At 36.0% G+C, this 16,836-nt stretch overlaps 1 protein-coding gene across 5 annotated transcripts in view; it reads left to right on the forward strand.

Moving 5' to 3' along the window:
• The window catches only part of ANKIB1 (ankyrin repeat and IBR domain containing 1), a 91,261-nt gene that overhangs the window by 56,350 nt on the left and 18,075 nt on the right, over positions 1 to 16,836 (forward strand). For all 5 annotated transcript variants that reach the window (XM_080383606.1, XM_080383610.1, XM_080383609.1 and 2 more), the window contains exons 5-9: positions 5,600 to 5,717; positions 8,180 to 8,388; positions 10,624 to 10,712; positions 12,468 to 12,612; positions 14,011 to 14,177. In XM_080383606.1, the coding sequence (XP_080239732.1) occupies positions 5,600 to 5,717; positions 8,180 to 8,388; positions 10,624 to 10,712; positions 12,468 to 12,612; positions 14,011 to 14,177 (728 nt within the window). The remainder of the gene's footprint in view (positions 1 to 5,599; positions 5,718 to 8,179; positions 8,389 to 10,623; positions 10,713 to 12,467; positions 12,613 to 14,010; positions 14,178 to 16,836) is intronic.

A 16,836-nucleotide genomic window follows, 5' to 3' on the forward strand; every position in this document is an offset into this window, starting at 1 on the left:
CTTTCCCACATGTTCCAAAGATTCACAAGCCAAAAAATGTCAGCCTGGAATTTGGCACACAAATTGGTGGTCTTGGGGCCTCACTTGCATAGAGCAGTTCTGCCTTCATGTGCTCGGTTCTTCCCCACACCCCCCTCTCTTTGTGACTTTTCAGTGGGGTAAGTTCTCTTAACTTCTTGTGTAACTGTAACAGCACAAGTGCTAGCACAAGAGAGATGCCAAGAGCACGTAGCCAGGAAAAGTTTGTTTTTCAATCTTAGCCCTCAGTGTAGCCAAAACCACCTGAAAAAACCCCGGCCTTAGAAAGACTAGGACTGAACTGCAATCCAGATGACTGCATGTTCTCATCCTCGAGGTCTGTGGGCAGATGTCTGGGATGGGCAGTGAAAGCTGTGCTTACCACTGGCTATGGTGGTCCCTCCAGCTGTTGGCTTAATGGGGCACAAGAGGTGATCCAACAGCCTTCCCCAGAACACATACCCTTCACCAAAATTGCCCCTCAAAGATGGTCCTCTACATTTTTTTTTCTCTCAATTTCATTTTTAAAAATATTAAACACCGAGGGGCGTGAGCGTGCAAAATGCTTGTTTAACATAGTGTTTAGATTGTAATTGTTCAGTGATGCCCTTCAACATCCTTCCAAAGTAAAAAAAAGTAATTCATGAAGAATTAAAAAACTTTGGAACACCAATTCAAAGTAATTTCATCTCTTGAATGAAGGTTAGAGGAAAAGATGAAACATTTGAAAACCATGAATGAGATTTCTTCCCAAGCAAAACAACCAAATGGGCTTAACTCTGGTGTTTATGACATGCACAGTACTGTCTGGACTCATAGTACCCAATACTTCCCCTTCCAGACCTACCATGTTTACAGCAGAAAATAATCCTCTTTTTCATACAGAGCAAAAGAGTTTTTAGTGCTCTATGCAGCGTCATTGAATTAAGCATGCATATTCAGAGTAATAACAGAGCTTTGTTTCTGATGTTGAGAACCAGTTGGTGGTGTTCATCACATTGAAATTCACCAAGTAGTTACGTTACTGCTCATGTTTAGAATCAAAACACTAGTAATAGTGAAAAAAATAACTTGCACACATACCTTTCTTTGATTACAGAGGCTCTCAAGCTGTCAAGAAATACACATTGCTGAGTAGACCCAACAGCAGAGACCTGTCCATCTTCCAGCAGTTCAGTTTACTCCGAAAGGGGTTTCTGAATAAAGTCCATTTCTGTCATACCGTTACCCAACCTTTTAAAACCTCATTAAAGCAACATTTCTATTTTACTTTAGTTTTAGTACATTTTAGTGATCAAATTAGAGACGGCAGTTAATAACGGACAGAAAACTGGCCCGAATAGATTTGAAACAGAAACATGTGTTAAGTGTGCTTCCACAAAATACAGTTTGGAAGGAAACCATGTGCCAACACATACATAGTCTGCATTACCCTATATAGAATGGAAATGGTAAATATTCTAAGAATGGAGTATAAAGTGTGACTCTTAACACAGTTGTAGCAAAAGATTCTTCTATGTTGTGTGGGCAGTAGAAAAGGTATTAGAAAACAAGCCAGGGGAATATATTGGGTGACCTTCTTTGTCTTGATTCTTTTCTTTTGTTGATGAACAATCTAAAAAAATAAAAATCTGTTCTATAAAGTCAAAGTTTATATTTTTCTTTTAAATCTAATTGAAGTTACACTAAATAATATGACCGTAACTGCTTGTTTTTTAAATGACTGTTACAGATTTTGCAGTTTCTTTATTTGTACAGTCTTTTAATTTGATGTGTATTCTAGCAGGGGAGCATATTTGTCTTGGTGATGTATTCCTGGAAGATAACAGGCACCTTCATTTCAGTCACATCATGCAATGTTTTAAACTTACATAAGAAACGTCTGGGAATGAGCAGCACTTCAGAGCAGATCATCCAGAACAGTTTTGGCTCTCAGTCATACTCAGTGAAATATATTGTGCAATAGCAATGTATATAACTTCTTAGTTAATTTTACGTACAGGTCATGGCATACTGTAGAAATACACTGCTAGTCAATGTATCACAGACTTAGTGAGTGTATACCAGTTGGAATGGTTTTCTTCTGTTCCAGAACTGATGTCATATAAATATATATATTATACAAATATAAATATAAAGAGTTATCTAAATTGATCAAAATTTACTTTATCTTTGCAGATAGAGAATGGTTTATTAAGTGAAAGGAGAGAAGGGGACAACAGGTAGTTGAGATATGTACACATTTATATACATATAGTGTATATACTTGAATGAATTACATGGAGTATAAATAATTTTTTTTAATATGACTCCGTTAACTATAGAACTCCATCCACCCATAAATGAGTTGATTTGACACCATTTAATTATATAGTCATCACTGTAGGAAAGTTACTTTGCCCTTGTCTATTTTAATGATATTTTAAAAGTGAAGCAAATAATAATAATTTGAAATGAACTTTAAAATAATCAGCTTATATATTAAAAGTGCTTTCAGGAGAAAAAAAAACTATATAATTTATGATATCTAAATATTAGTGGTAAAAACTTGAGAAGAAAATAGCTAAAAGGAGGGGCTTTTGAGAATACAAAAGTGTTGAAATCTGTAGTGAGAAGCTCACCAGTGTGTTACAGTAGTAACTCAAGTAGTATATTCCAAAATCATTATATAGTTACATGATGCTAATACTGAGCAATGCCTTTTTTACAGCAAATATAGAGTTCCTCCATAAATGAGTATTAAAGGAGGTCTCTGAGCATGATAAGCTGTAACCAAAATCCTTTACAGTATATGACAGTGCAGATATAGTCATCAACGTTTGAAGCAGTTGTAATACCGCAGAGGTATGTTTTTATTAAGGATATACATCCTTATAGCAAAAGACTGTGTATTGTACACACTAACATTTTTAAAGCTGCTTGTTGTATAAAGCCTTCACTCTGGAATTTCCAGATTGAGCTGCTTAATGATGCCAGCCTAGAATTCCCTTCCTTTCAGCTTCTTCTGTGGGCTCATATATTATTTTACAAAATAAAAGTCTGAAGTTTCAACAAATTCTTAAGAAGTACTTCCCTCATTGCTTAAAAAGATGTAATTAGGATTCTTAAAAACTGCAGCATCCAAAAACCCCTTCTGGGTTGTCTGGAATGCTCCAGCTGACATAATATAATAGTCTGTTACTCAAGGGAGATACTTGCCAGTGGTTGACCTAGACCTGATCAGTTAAATATAATTTTGAGCATATCTGCATTTCAGGATAAGATCCTAGTTCCTAAATATGCATATATGTTGCAGGTTTAACAGAAAAGACATTTCTTCTTATGATATATGTGGTCTTCAAGAATTGAGTACTGTTGTGCTGAGAAAGCTACTTGTTTTACAATTCTAATTCAAAATGCAGTTCAGATTCAGTCAAGATGATTTAATATTTGCTTCCATTTTTTTGCAGTATATTTGCACAATTATAATCATTCAGGCACCCAGCTGTTTGTATCCCTGTCTCTGTGACATGTTTTTATAAATGATCTTTTTTGTAAGAAATTAAGTAGGTCACTCAGATTCCAGTATGCTATGAATCAAGCGGCCCAGATTTATTTCAGTGCAAGCCATTAATGTTCGGATTGTCCTTTACTGAGTCATGCATGATCAGCAATGCAAGGACATAGAGAAACTCCCTGAACTTGGGCAATCAAAGTAAAGGTCAGGACACTCAAAAGTCCATTTCTCTTCTGCTCCTCTTGCTTTCTCGAAAAGAACAAAGACCCAGTACAGGGCTGTGGCACCATTACTCTTGCCGATCACAAAGTTTCTAATACCAAGAAGTTCCTATTTATTTTACTGACTAGCTAACAGAAGAAGCCCTTGTAGGACTCAGTTTAAGCTTTTAGATGCATTTTACAGAGTTTATTATGATACCTAGAATGTAGGAAGTATTGATATGTTTTTAGAGTGTCTCAAAAGAACAAAATCATTTAGGAGCCCAGGGTATCCATTCTCCCCCATCTCTTCTGCCTTCTGCCTGTTATCCTCAAACGATTATGCACAGTAGACTTTTACTTATATTGTAAACTTCTTAGGACAGAACCAGTCTATTGCTTTGCATGTGTGTATGTATGCATGCATGTGTGTGCATATCATCTAGCACTGGGGAGTCCTGGACTATGCTCGACATAAAATAAAAATATAGATAGGAGATAATAATGATGCATAATCTTAACTGTGGTTTTCTGTTACTGTTGCTCTGTGTCCTTTCTTCTCCAAATTGGTGAAGACAATTGCCATTTGGTGGCCACGTTACTAATAAGTTCTGAGCACATAGCAGTTTTATGTCAAATACTTTAATTCTTTTGTTGGCTATCCTTTATATAAATAAAACCAGTGTATGTGAGAGTAAGTTTTTTACATACGCTTTCTGTATCCATTCACTGCATGTATCCTGTCACTTGTTTTTCTCTTTCTACCTGTTGGGCATTTTCCAGATGCAAATAACAAATATATTATTTGCCCTAACAAATACATTATTTACTGTCATGTTCTTCCTTTCTTAGTTTTAAAAAAGGAGTGTGCAAAACGTGTAAGCATCTGTAGTACCTTGGTTGGAGCTAATTCAGAATTGTGAAAATACTGCCTTTTTGTCTTTCTAATTCAGCCTTTTTTTTTACACTATAATAAGGGGATGGAGCTCCAGACCAGGACGGCACCTGGATGATCAGCTCTGACTGTGTAGGGCTATTGGTCGGCCATTGCATCTCAAAAGAGTTTTGGCATCTTCATGTACAGTGAATCCTCAGCCTTAGAAATATTTAGAAGCTGTCTGGACACGGTCCTGGGCAGCTGGCTCTAGGTGACCCTGCTTGAGTGGGAGGGTTGGACCAAATGACATCTGCAGGTCCCTTCCATCCTCAACCATTCTGTGTTTCTGTGAACCTCTAATGCATGTCTCATCTATCCTTGTTCATGACTGACTTCACTTCTGTGAGGGTAGATATTGCCTTAAAAGACCGGTACCTGATACTGTTCACAAACATACCCATTCTTAATATCTAACATCTCGATGTGTCCTCCCCCAAATCAATGCAAAGTTAATGGGTCTCAATTCACGTATAAAGTTAGTGTCAGAGAATCTACATGCAACGCATATTAACCTCTCTCTTGCTCTCCTCTGAAATCCTTAGTTCAAATCTAGTCAGGCATTCTCTTGCCATGCCACAACATCTGAGGTTTAATCACTTCAAAATTCAGCTGGATTCTGTGGAAATCTAGCTTTTTTTGAGAGAGGGAGTCAGTTAGGATAGTTCATCATTTGAACATGGCCTTCAATTTTAGTGGAGAACCCTAGAGATACTGTCTTTTAGATTTTGAAATGTACAAAGATCATACTGTAAATACTGCACAGTTACTGTTTTTCCGTATAGCTTTGCATGGTCATTGGTCTGCACAGTGAATACATTTTGTCACATACTACCTCCCAGTTGAGATGATAATCAGTTAACGGTGCTTTGAATGCTTTCATTTTAATATGGCATTAGAGGCTAACTGGAAAATACTGCTAAACATAAATTGTCTTTCTTCTTTTCAAAGCCGTATGAGGGGCTAAGACTTCAGGACCTGCGAAGGCTTAAGGATATGCTGATCGTGGAATCTGCTGACATGCTCCAAGCCCCGCTCTTTACTGCAGAAGCTCTACTTCGAGCACATGGTAATCCAAAACCTTGAAGACTAAAGAAATGTATTTTCAGCAAAATCACAGTTGCGGTTGTATGTTTACTTTTTATTTCCAAGTAAAAGAGGTAACAGTCCATCAAATACCAGGAAACAGTTCACCCAAGTACTTCGGAAAGTACAGCTGTGGTGTGTCAGAAAGCATTGAGGCAGTCAGGGAAGCCAATAGGAAAGAGATACAAACTAGGAATTACAATGGAAGAGATTTTAACTGAAGCAGTGTGGAGAAACAGAGCTTTCCTACTTTAGTGAGAGGCACAGAAGTAGAACTTCCATGGTTTTATTTGTCAAAAAAGTCAATTTCATTGTATCTATTTTTGTCAGACCATTGGTTTTCTGCCACTATATATTTGTGTATAAAACTGGATCAACATTTTTTTATTTGTTTATTTTTTTGTTGCAATAAAAGCAGTCTGACCATTGTAATAGATGGTTGGAAATTGCCTTGGAGTTTAAAGCATAAGCGCGTATGGCCTTTGAAAGGTTTTTTATAGTTACTCTTTTAATAGAGTATACTTTTCCATGTTTGTATCTGTAACTAGTGTAATTTCACTGAATTCAGTCTATGTTCTTGTCGTGTAATGTAAACTGGGGTTGTCAGAATGAGGATATACTGAATTCAGTATGTTCACTCCAGACAAAAGTATCTTTGAAACTCAGCAGAGGCTTTAAGTTTTGATTCAGTGATTCAAAACGTATGCTTACTGAAGCATCTGCATTGTTGCTGTACGCCAAAGGAACTACTCGGGCAGTTAATGGTTTGCATGCTCGTCGCCATAATGCTGGATTAAGCTTCCATACCCTGTTTCTTGTGTGCTCCTTGTGAAAATGAAAGGGAAAAGTGAAATAGGAAAACATCGTTTTAAACCCACAAAATTTGGCAGACTTTCATGAGGTGGTATGCTACCTGAAACTCATCTCTTACATTATTTTCAATAGTAGGTATTTGTATCCCTTTTAACATTTAATTAAGTCAACATGAAGTTGTTCCAGTCTGATACTTAAGGCATATCTTTGCATTTATGGCTTTTTAACATTGATTATGTGTTTAATACTTATAATGTATTTATAATATGTGCAACATTTGAATGCTATTTTGGATGCTCAGACTACTCTCATTAAGGCTAAATATTACTAAATATTTGACTAAGTGGGTAGGCAGATTCTGTAACCTGTGCAGACATTTTGAGTAAGAAAAATATGGCAATAGCGTTCAAACTCACAGCACAGCCCATAATAAGTCCAAAAGCAATGAGGTTGATGTAAACTGTGGAGAAATGTCTGCCAGCATCTAGCAAGCAGGGATTCAAAGTTGAGAAGAAATCAGTCTGTGTTGGAAAGGCCATTCTACTGATGTTGCCCTAGTGATATAGCAGTTACTTAAAGCAATTGGCCAGTGCGGAGAAAAAAGCACAGACGATTTACAAGTCATGAGAAAGTCAACTGTTTTGCCTGTAGCTGTAGTCATACACTAGAAATTATTCAAACTATTTTATTTGAAGTGAAGGCATTGGTTCAGCCTGGTAAGGGGGAATTACTGAGCTACTTACAAAGCCTTAGACAACTGGGGAAACATCAAATGCCAAATTGTAATGTTTTTGCATTTAATCTTGAAATTCATAAAAGAATAATGTGAAATCTCAACTTAATTCGTGCTTAATATATGAAAAGCATGTTTTAAATTCTTGGAAAGATCATTCTTGTGTACTATTTTTAATAGTTTACAGACATGTAATATCCAAGACGCTTTCTTTTATCATACAATTGTATCAATTTACTGACACAGGCTGCAAGTGTTGAGTGGTTTTTTGGTAGGGTTTTTCGGGTTTCTGGTTTTGTGTTGTTTTTTTTTTTTTAATAAAGAGGCGGAAATATGTAGTTAGAGCCAAGATAAAGAAACGTTATTATAGCAGCCATGAAAATTAATAACATCACTTCTTCTACAAGTGTTTTTCAATATTGTTCCTATTTCTCTTCTAGTTCATAATCAGCAATTGATTTCGGGATAAGAGAGGCAATTCAGCAAATATAACTGCCTCATATTTTACTAAAAATCCGAAGTTAGTAAAGAAACACAGTGGAATCTATTTAGTAGCATGTCTTAACCCTGGCTGATTTTAAAGATAGAGTGCCAACAAAGGAGCTCAAGAAAACTTCTAGCAAATTTTACCTGTATCTTAGCATCAGTCACCTCCCCTCTGAAAGATTATAAGCCTAGGGTAATTTGAAAAATGCAGATACAATTTATAATTCTTTAAGTGTAAATATGTTCGGAGTGCATATCTTTACACATGTTAAACTAAACTAACCCGTGATAAATATAATTTATTTCTGAATTTTCTAGCTGAGGGTTTATATATTCTTTTGAGGGTGTAGTTACAAAATATATTTTTAACATTGTCACCTGCATAATTTCCTGTGTCTATATATTTATTGAAGACTGGGACAGGGAGAAGTTACTTGAAGCATGGATGTCCAATCCGGAGAACTGCTGCCAACGTTCAGGGGTTCAGATGCCAACTCCACCTCCAAGTGGATACAATGCATGGGATACGCTCCCTTCTCCACGAACCCCACGCACCACTCGCTCTTCTGTAACTTCCCCTGATGAAATCAGCCCCTCGCCAGGAGACATTGAGACAGCTGTGGTAAGTTTATAAATAGATCTGAAACTAGCAGGGCAAAAGAGCTTATTTCTAAACATAGCACACCTATGTGGATAGGAAAGCTGTGTTACCATCTCATTCTGAAAATACATTTGTAAAGCTGCAAAGTGTTTCTCTTCCCAAAAGTGGTGAACAGAGAAGTTGACACCTTAAATGTTCAATATGATAACACAATTGAGCACCTGCTTAATGGAAAGCACTCTGTTCACACCTTGGCTGTCACTCACAAAAGTAGAATTTTAGCCAGCTATGGTCACATCAGCGCATTTGGCTCTTTTTGCTTCTAGTCTCATACTTACCAAGATGTTCACTTCCACTGTATCCATTTCCCTGAATGTACTTAATGCTGTGAACCCTGCCTTTGGAAAATTTTTTCTTTAGAAAACAAAATTCTCTTTGTCTGCATTTTGAAATGTCAGCCCACTAGTGTACTGTAAGCTTATAATTACTTTTACTATGTGTGGGCTGCTTCAAGCAGTTTACAAGGCTATTGCAAATTTTAAATATGAAAGCGCCTTTCATTAAAATCAGTGTGGTTCTTTTGGAAGACAGAGTTCTCTTTTTAATAATCTGCAGCTGCAGCATTATAAAACTTCTGCTCCATGACCTACCTAAGCATTTTTCTAAAATATTATGTACAGTCTTGCAAATGGATCATCCCTAAATCTCATATTAAAATTAAGATTTTGCATTCCTGCGTGGAAGTCTTTTTTGTCTTCAATTGTAAAATGCTGAAAAAGAAGCTATATAGAAGGAATAATGTTATCATATACTTATTTACATTAGTAGTTAAATATTGTCTGGGAATATTTCCTAATTAAAATATGTAATGAAGGATTAAGTCTTCAGTTTTACATTTTGTTTTTTGTTTTCGCTGATTGTCCATAAGCCAGGAATGCAGGTGTGGTTTGCAATTCTAGATCTAGTGTGTCTGAATCCAAATCCAGAGTTATACATTTAGTACTCCTGTTCATTTAGAAATGTTAAACAGCCATTAAAATCATATTTTCAAAATGTTTATGGAAAGAGAAAACTAAAAAGCATAGATAAAATAAAACTCCAAGCTACAAAGCTCCTTTTCAGATTTTGCATTTACATCCTATCTTGTAACTAAAACTGTTCTGGTAAATGTCCTGCACTTGATACTTTGAACTCAGAGCTTCATGAAATTCCTGATTTTAAAGTTACATTTTAAACAAAATTGAAAACTCGTATGAATTTAATAATGAATATTTTTGATGTATTGTCAACTTCTAAAATATTTAACTTTGGCAGAAGAATAAGCTGAAATAACTGAAACAATAAATGCCTTCATCAAGTTTTGTACTTTAAAGGCCAACTTGTTTGGTTTTGTTTTGGCTGTGATGCAAGTGCTTTTAAAAAGTGGTGTACTGTAGACTAACTTTTTGAAAATGTGCTATGTGTGTATGATATCTAATGTATTGAAAGCTGAAGTAAATTTGCATGGAATTTTTGTTCCTCTGGAAAGAAAAATCCATTTGTACTCCTTGAAGAACATGAATGTTTATTTTCACACCTGACCACAAGCAATGAGCAGTTTCATCTCTGTGCTTTAAATGTTTTCAGAATAAGGGTTGGTCTCAATATTCAGTGTTTTATTTTTTTGGTAGTACCTAGTTGTATAAAATTCAGCAGTGGTATATCTGTTGGAATATTTGTAGCTTAACTTAATTATTTATTGTGATAAAAAGCCTCAAAGTATTTAAAAAAAACCATATGTATGTAGATTATTGCTTAAAATATTTGCGGCTGTTGTACAACCAGATTGCTCCACCTTGATTTAGACCTGATAGTGTGAGATGCTAAACATTTCCTGTAGCTTCCATCATCTCCAAACTCCATTTCTGACTGCCTGTGAGGCTGATGAAAAATTCAGGTCCCTTTTATCGCTAGAACTCTATAATGTCCTAGTGATTTGCAGGATGAAGCACTCGCTGAGCTGGAGGACATGATGGAAGGCACCCCAAAATACGCTTTTTCAATAGGGAGGCGTAGAAATATATATACCTAATCTTTACCATTTCTATTTCTATAGCTTAAATAACTTTCTTTCTGGTTACAATTAGATTATTTTTTTCTCCTCCTACTGAGCACTCCTTGAAATTTTTGCTGAGGTTCCTTTGTGTAACATGTCCTGCTAACAGCATGAAAGGCTTTAGGGTATTTCTTAATCAGAAGTATTTTTTTCATCTACAGTGTGACATTTGTATGTGTAATATTTCTGTGTTTGAAGAGCCAGTGGATATGCCTTGTGGACATGACTTCTGCAGAGCATGCTGGGAGGCGTGAGTAGATGTGCTTTTCTATCTTTTGAGAAACTTTGATACTTGCCATTTTGAAGAGGAAAGGACAAAGACCATAAACAGCTAATGTTAAAGTACTGTTTGGGTTTCAAAGAGTTGGTGGTTTGACCCCATCAGATATTTAAGTTATCACTCAAAAATGGCCATCAGCTGTTCTATATAAAGTTTGTTTTGGTCCTGATTCAGAAAAACTCTTAAGCAAATGTTTCAAGCCTGTGTGTAAATAGGTGAGCCTACCCTTTATGTATGTGGTGTTGGCAGCATTGGGGTTTACACTTTCTAAATTAAGCACATGCTTAATTCCATCTCTTACTTTAGCACAATAAACTTAGGCATCATAAATCCATTTCCAGACAGAAAAGCAATTAAAATGCTTTCTTATGTTGAGGGATAACAACTGAGTAGATTTAGCTTAAAAGTTCTGTTAGTGTAATGCTCTTGTTACTACATAATTTTTTTTTAAAAGCAGAATAGTCATGCCAGTAAAAAACTCAGACGTGGATAATTATGCTAGTATAAATATTAATCATACTTCCCAGGAATAATTATGTCTGTATGCAGTGCCTTTTGTATTTTTCTTTGTCCCCATTTCAGAGATTATACTGCTTGAGCTGTACCACTGTAGTGTCTTGTTATAGTGTCATATCAGCACAGCTAGTTGTACTGCAGATCATCCCAATTTATGTGAATCCATTCCTCCTGTGTTAAGGAAGAGCATTTTCTCTTCAATGTGAGCTTTTAGAAGGCAGTTCTTTTCAGAAAGGCAAGAAAATTAATAGCCACGCTTCTGTTGTCTTGCAAATTGCTATGCAGCAATGTAGAAATTACCAAGGGATCACTGGCTTGACATGGTGCTTCTAATTTGGGTGCTGGACTATGTGTACTGCAATTTGCACATGCACTCAGAGGTACAGTTCAATGTCAAGCAAGCATTTGCGGTTGTGGTTTGCGGTAGGGTGGGATTCATTTTTCAGAGCCAGTCATTTCTGTTTAACCAGAGTACAGCCAGGACTGAGTTCTCCTATTCTAAGAAATGAATCTAAGATGGGATGAATTGGAAAATCTCCCTACCTTAACTATTGAAGGATCCCAGGTGACTAGAATAGCTGCCTGTCCTCTATATGATTTTAAATATATATACACACACATATATATAAAACTTTTTTTATAAGCTACAGATTTTAAACTCAGCTACCTTGTGCACTGTTAGCTAAAGTCTGGCTTTTAGCAGATTCCTGAACTCGCTCCGTCTTGCATTCTGGTGCTTAGGGGCTATAAAGGTCTCAATTTATAAATTTGTTTCCAAGAGGAGACCTGTTTTGACTAGCATATTTGCAAAAATTAATTGTATGTCAAGTTAACTATTTCCTAGATTAATTACACTTATATGTCCCATTTCTGGTTTAAGTTAGAAGTAATGCTCTGTTTAATTAAACACTGAAGAGCTGTCTCTTATAAATGGCAAGGATGAAAAACACAAACACATAATGGCTAGCATAGCTGATGGTGCTCACTTCTGAACCATGACAGTGTTGGGGTTTTTTTTGTTGTGTTTTGTTTTTTTAAATTATGCTCTTCATTAGATCTGTAGCCCTTTGAAGCAGAAAGGGATATTTCCTATTGTTTGTTTAATACAAATTGATAAATGTGAATATCTGTGAACCTAGTATAAAGTATTCAGCAGCCTTTTAATTTTTACTTTTTATTCACAAATACTGACTGACAAAATTCTGGCAGATTTTTGAATCTGAAAATTCAGGAGGGTGAAGCTCACAACATTTTTTGCCCAGCATATGATTGTTTCCAGCTTGTGCCTGTAGACATCATAGAAAGTGTGGTTTCCAAGGAGATGGACAAAAGATACCTTCAATTTGACATCAAGGTAAATTATCAAACTGTTCTTGTACTGTTGAACTGTATTTCATTTCATAAAAAGAACCTTACAACTTCTATGTGATATGCTGTAATATGTCTGTAACTTTCTAAACAGAAATCCATAAATTAATATGTACACTGAATTATTGGCTTTTATGCCATAATACCAATGTTTGATATACCAGTGAGAAAAAGAAAGAACATTATATTTACTCCTTAAGCACAAATGCAGAACTTCCATAATGTGTAACTTAATGCAGTATTTATAACAAGATTTGATCAAAGTAATGTTTGTAACAGGTGATATGAAGCTTTTAATCAGCTGGACTTGTTTATGTTGGCTATCTAAAACTGTTAAGAGTTTTTGGAGTATTCTTATTATCAAGGGACTGTTTACATTCAAAAATAGTATTCCTGTTTCCATTTCAAAAATTTGTTAGTACAAGTGAATTATTTAATTTTTTTCCATCCAACGTTTTATATGATTGCTATATATCAGAAGAGAAGTAGGAAAACCTTGATTTGGTTTTCCTGTTTAATTTTTTTTTCACGTGTTTATTTCCATCATTGCAACTTGTTTTTAAAAGCAATCTTCTAATTCACCTTTTTTCTTCTATATTAGTGTAGTAATGAACCTGGCTTTGAGCTGATGTGCTACTTTGTCAGTGGTGGTGTAGGGCAAAGGAGAGTAGAGAAATGTTTTTTTATGCACTATGCTTTCTCTGTGTGACAAGTCTCTTTTTAATACACAGTAACAGTCTTACACAGTAAGATTCAAATTAAATGACCAGATCTGATTAATCTTTTATATCTTCAAATTTCACGTGGCTGGTGATCAGCATAGGTTTGAAGTAAAGTAGTGAAAGTTCGTTTTCCTCCTCATTTATTAGAAGCAGGTTTTACAAGAGCAGACCTGCTACATTAACCAAAAAAGATTGGAGATAAATTCCTGAGTTAGTCTACTTCTGATTTCAGGTTTATTGTGGGTGGGATATATTACGGGATTTTTGTTTTATTCAGTAAGGTTTTAATTCTTTTTAACTGCAAGAGTCAGTTCGATTGCCAGTGCATATATAGTAGAGGTTTACAGTAAAGCCATATCACAAAGGAATTGACTTGCACACATTTAACATTTTGTTAGGGATGTAAGTAATTTGTATCTTAGCATAAGTCTGGAGTACTGTTGTTATTTAAAAAGAAAACCACCACATCTTTAAGGTGGAAACTGAATTATTCCCTGTAACTATTTTAAAAAGTGTATCAAAGTAGCCACAAGATTGTGTTTATGTTTTTTGGCTTTGTTCCTTCAAAATAAGATTATGAATACAGGTTGGTTTATACCAGTGATGAGATCTGATCTTATGTGATAAAACATTTTCCTTTTTTCCCTTTTTTTTCCCCCCAGGCCTTTGTTGAAAATAATCCTGCTATTAAATGGTGTCCAATACCAGGCTGTGAAAGAGCAGTAAGGCTAACAAGGCAAGGATCAAATTCAGCAGGATCAGATACGCTTAGCTTCCCTATGCTAAAAGCCCCTGCTGTAGATTGTGGAAAAGGACATCTTTTCTGCTGGTTAGTACTAGAAACTTACCTACATCTACATAAACTCAGTTACTGCTGTTCCAGGATTAATTTAAAAGTCCCACTTAGTACCAAGCACACAACAAAAATTGTATGGGATGGTATATGACTGTACTGTCCTGTATCCATGCACTAAATAACGTTATGTGCACAAATATTTTAGCATTTTGGGGCACAGCAAAGGTATATAATACTGTCTTATTATTGGCTCTCTTAGATGCTAAACAGCAGTATGGAGTGTTGTGATGTTCTGTTCTGAGAGGACAGAGGAGAAGCGGGATATTGGTGAAGGGATTTTTGTGTCTGCTCTGGATAGTTGTATAATTGAAACATGGCACATTCTGAATTGCAGTACAGAAAATCAGCAGTTTTTAGCTTTCTGAATTGTTCTAGAATCACATCAAAGAAGCTGTACTTTAAACAGGGCCATGAAGGACCTTTTGCTTCATACATAGCTATTCTGTCCAGGATCATTCCAATCCTTTTTTCCCTTCATGGTCGTTACTTTATGTTATCTTCTATTGAGTCTTAAGATGAATACAAGCTTGAGAAGGACTAAAAAGCCTAAAGATATTTTAAAAACATCCCTCGCATTGCCTGTCTTCTATTTTTCTGAAGTGCAGAGCAAAGCCCTGTCCTAATTCCTTGACTTTATCAGACTGACCATTTATGACTATTGTTGTGGAGCATCCTTTTTGCTGTTGGGAAATGAAAAAGGGTCAACCAAAGTATAGATGTTCAAACAAGCTGAGTAGTCCTTTTCATTTTTCAATTGAAGAAGAGATCCTGAATAATGTGCTTGATTCCAAATATCACGAGACTCTTAATGAAAGATGCTTCTGATTTTAGTTCTTTGCCCATATGAATGGAAACGGAGAAGGAATGAGAGGAAAGTAGACATAATGAAACAACCACAGAAGCCAGAAAACAGAGCTTCTTAGAAGGGGTTGTTCATAATGGATGGAGAGCTCAGAAAGAAACAAATCCTGTGGAAACAAACCAGAAAATGTTTTTCTTACCAGTGAACTTATAACAAAACTGAGTACTATTCCACCAGAAAGTACCATCCTTGCTTCTGATTACAGAGGGAGAATCATTTTTTCCATTAACCTGAAGGACAAAGCTCGAGACCACTTTAGTGTAATACTGACATGGTCCTTCAGACATTGCCAGCTTGTGCTTCCTTTACATGGGCTGAATGTACTAGCTTCCCAGAACGTCCTCTGAATGTGAAAATGTCCTCTGAGTGCCAAATTTTTATGAGATGTCATCTTTATGTTTCCTGATAATATTTCTGAATGGTTTTTTATGTTAATGCTGTGAGATACTGCACAAGAAAATACGGTTAAGATCTTGGAAGAGATCTCATTTTAGCAGCAAAATGTGCAAGAAGACCTTTCCGAGGCCTTTTTTTCATCCCCTCAAAAGCAAATGAAGAGTTTCAGAGATGGCAGTAAAGTTCTGCTAGCAACCAAAGCATCCCGCAGTACTGTAAATCAGAACCCTTTGCTGAGGACAGCCATATTAGTGTTACAGTACAAAACCCCACGCACGAATGAGTCCCTCTGGAGAAAAAGAAAGTGTATTCTCAGTTCAGAGGATTTTCATCATTACTGTATGCTTAAAGGGAGCTTGCTTTATACCTGTAAAGTTCAACCAGCACATTCCACAGTTCCACACTTAGGTCATTTTTGCAAGTTTTACCCAGGTAATCTGCAGCTTAGACATTGTAATAGCTACTGATACTTCATTTAGTAAGAGATTCTTTGGAATTTATGTATTAGAAAACCCCAACCAACCCCTAAATAACCACTTGTTTTTTCTGGATCTACAGCCTTCCTACTCATGAAAGCAAGAAAGGAAAAATTCTCCAAGTCTGTTGAGCAATTTCTTTTTTCTTTTTAGTGTGGAAGTAGGAATGTTCCTCTGAAAAACAGAGTTCCTTAGAATTTGCTCATTTTTCATTACCCATGACTCACAGTGATTTCAACAAAATGTAATCTATTGTGACAAACACAAAATTCCATTCCCTTTCAGAAAAAAACATTCTAAGATATTTAAATGTAGTACAAATGAAAATTATGCACAAATCCTACATCTGTGTATTACCAGATACATTCAACATATTAGAACCACTTCATGCTGTTTCAGATGCACAAGGAATTGCAGTGAGCAGACACTTCTGGAAGCTAGTCATAGCAGGCAGTACAGACTTCGTTTTGTACCATCCTTTCATCCTAGATGGAGACGAGAAGCAGAGTCTTGTTCTGTGGGAGAGATGTCTCTTCAAGGTGCTCTTGGGAAGCTGATTATAAATCGGAAACAGTGTTTTTCTATTTTGATTCAAAATTCATTAAATTACATAAATATTATCATGAGGGGAAAGAAAATCTGGAACTGCATTCTTCTTGGATGATGCTTTTAAGCCTTTCCATGTATTTTAACTTGTTGAAACTTGCTGCATTTGTATTAAGAATGTGCTGCACCTTCACGTAACTCATCCTGCTGAGTCCTGAGGCAGGCAGTCTGGCGAGGCTAGCGCTGTTAACTGGCACAGCCATTCGGCAATTAGTTCCCTTCATTCAGGGCTGTCAGGGAGTCTTCCAAAATACAACTTTGTTTCATAAAAAATTTTATGAGTGATAGGCTC

This window comes from Falco punctatus, assembly GCF_963210335.1.
Source record: "Falco punctatus genome assembly, chromosome: 4".
Taxonomy (NCBI): Eukaryota; Metazoa; Chordata; class Aves; order Falconiformes; family Falconidae; genus Falco; species Falco punctatus.